General features: G+C 53.4%; 1 protein-coding gene across 1 annotated transcript; it reads left to right on the forward strand.

The window, feature by feature from the left end:
• Positions 1 to 869: 869 nt before the first annotated feature.
• Pmar_PMAR012309 (hypothetical protein) lies at positions 870 to 1503 on the forward strand (the record flags this gene model as incomplete). The annotated part of the gene is made up of 1 exon (XM_002767149.1): positions 870 to 1503. A coding segment is annotated over one exon (634 nt), but the record flags the coding sequence as incomplete, so codon positions are not given.
• Between the last annotated feature and the right edge of the window lie 110 nt (positions 1504 to 1613).

Genomic DNA, 1613 nt, shown 5'->3' on the forward strand with positions numbered 1-1613 from the left:
GACTAGTACGACTACTACATCAACGACTACGTCTACGACTAGTACGACTACGACTAGCACGACTACTACGTCGACGACTACGACTAGTACGACTACTACATCAGCGACTACGTCTACGACTAGTACGACTACGACTAGCACGACTACTACGTCGACGACTACGACTAGCACGACTACGACTAGTACGACTACTACGTCAACGACCACGACTAGCACGACTACGACTAGTACGACTACTACGTCGACGACTACGACTAGCACGACTACGACTAGTACGACTACGACTAGAACGACTACTACATCAACGACTACGTCTACGACTAGTACGACTACGACTAGTACGACTACTACATCAACGACTACGTCTACGACTAGTACGACTACGACTAGCACGACTACTACGTCGACGACTACGACTAGTACGACTACTACATCAACGACTACGTCTACGACTAGTACGACTACGACTAGCACGACTACTACGTCGACGACTACGACTAGCACGACTACGACTAGTACGACTACTACGTCAACGACCACGACTAGCACGACTACGACTAGTACGACTACTACGTCGACGACTACGACTAGCACGACTACGACTAGTACGACTACTACATCAACGACTACGACTAGCACGACTACTACGTCGACGACTACGACTAGTACGACTACTACATCAACGACTACGTCTACGACTAGTACGACTACTACATCGACGACTAGTACGACTACTACATCGACGACTACGACTAGCACGACTACGACTAGTACGACTACTACATCAACGACTACGTCTACGACTAGTATGACTACGACTAGCACGACTACTACGTCGACTCAAGTTAGTTGGCTTCCCCATTGTAACAATGACCGGGGGGAATCAAACCCCCACCCCCAGGGGCACTCCTGCCTCTGGGTCGTCCATGCTGTCCCCTACTCTTCTTCCTGACGAGGCGGCACCTCCCGACTCCGGCTCCAGGGAGGCTGGCCGTCACAAGAAAAAGAGCAAGGAAAAGAGCAAGGATGCGGTTTCTGGGCTACACGAAGAATTGGAGGAAAAGCTTAGGTCTGTAGACCTGGAAGCGGAGGACGCTTTCAAGAATGTAATTGGGATATACACAAGCGCGCTGTATGAGGGCAGATATTACAAAACAAGTACCTCGTTCCTTAAGAACGTCGGTCTGTACATGGCGCAGCTGTACGCCTTCAAATGCGAGGAGGTGGCAAACGAGCGGGCTCAGAGAATTCAGCTGTTGCAAGAGCTTGCGGAGAACAAAGCGCAGAGGGAGAGGGAGAGAGAGAGGAACGCGGTCGGTAGTGTTGCTGGAGAGCATGGACATGCCGATCAGACGAGCAACAGTGAAGGAATGGAACCCACTGTCCGTCGGGGCACCGGCAATAGGCCGGAGAGGGCAACACCAGGGCATACTGCTGGGATGGGACCTAACCCACCGAGCGCCGCGTCGGGGGATCGGCAGAGAGGGAACCCGCAGCGAGGAGGTAGGGACGGGAGGCCAGTTCCCCGTGGTGAGGCGCAAAGGAGGCGCCGGGACACCCAGTCAGAGGAGGGCTGAGTCGAGGGCAGTGGATCGCGATGCGTCGCAGGGAGA

This window comes from Perkinsus marinus (assembly GCF_000006405.1).
Source record: "Perkinsus marinus ATCC 50983 genomic scaffold scf_1104296971154, whole genome shotgun sequence".
NCBI classification, from domain to species: domain Eukaryota; phylum Perkinsozoa; order Perkinsida; family Perkinsidae; genus Perkinsus; species Perkinsus marinus.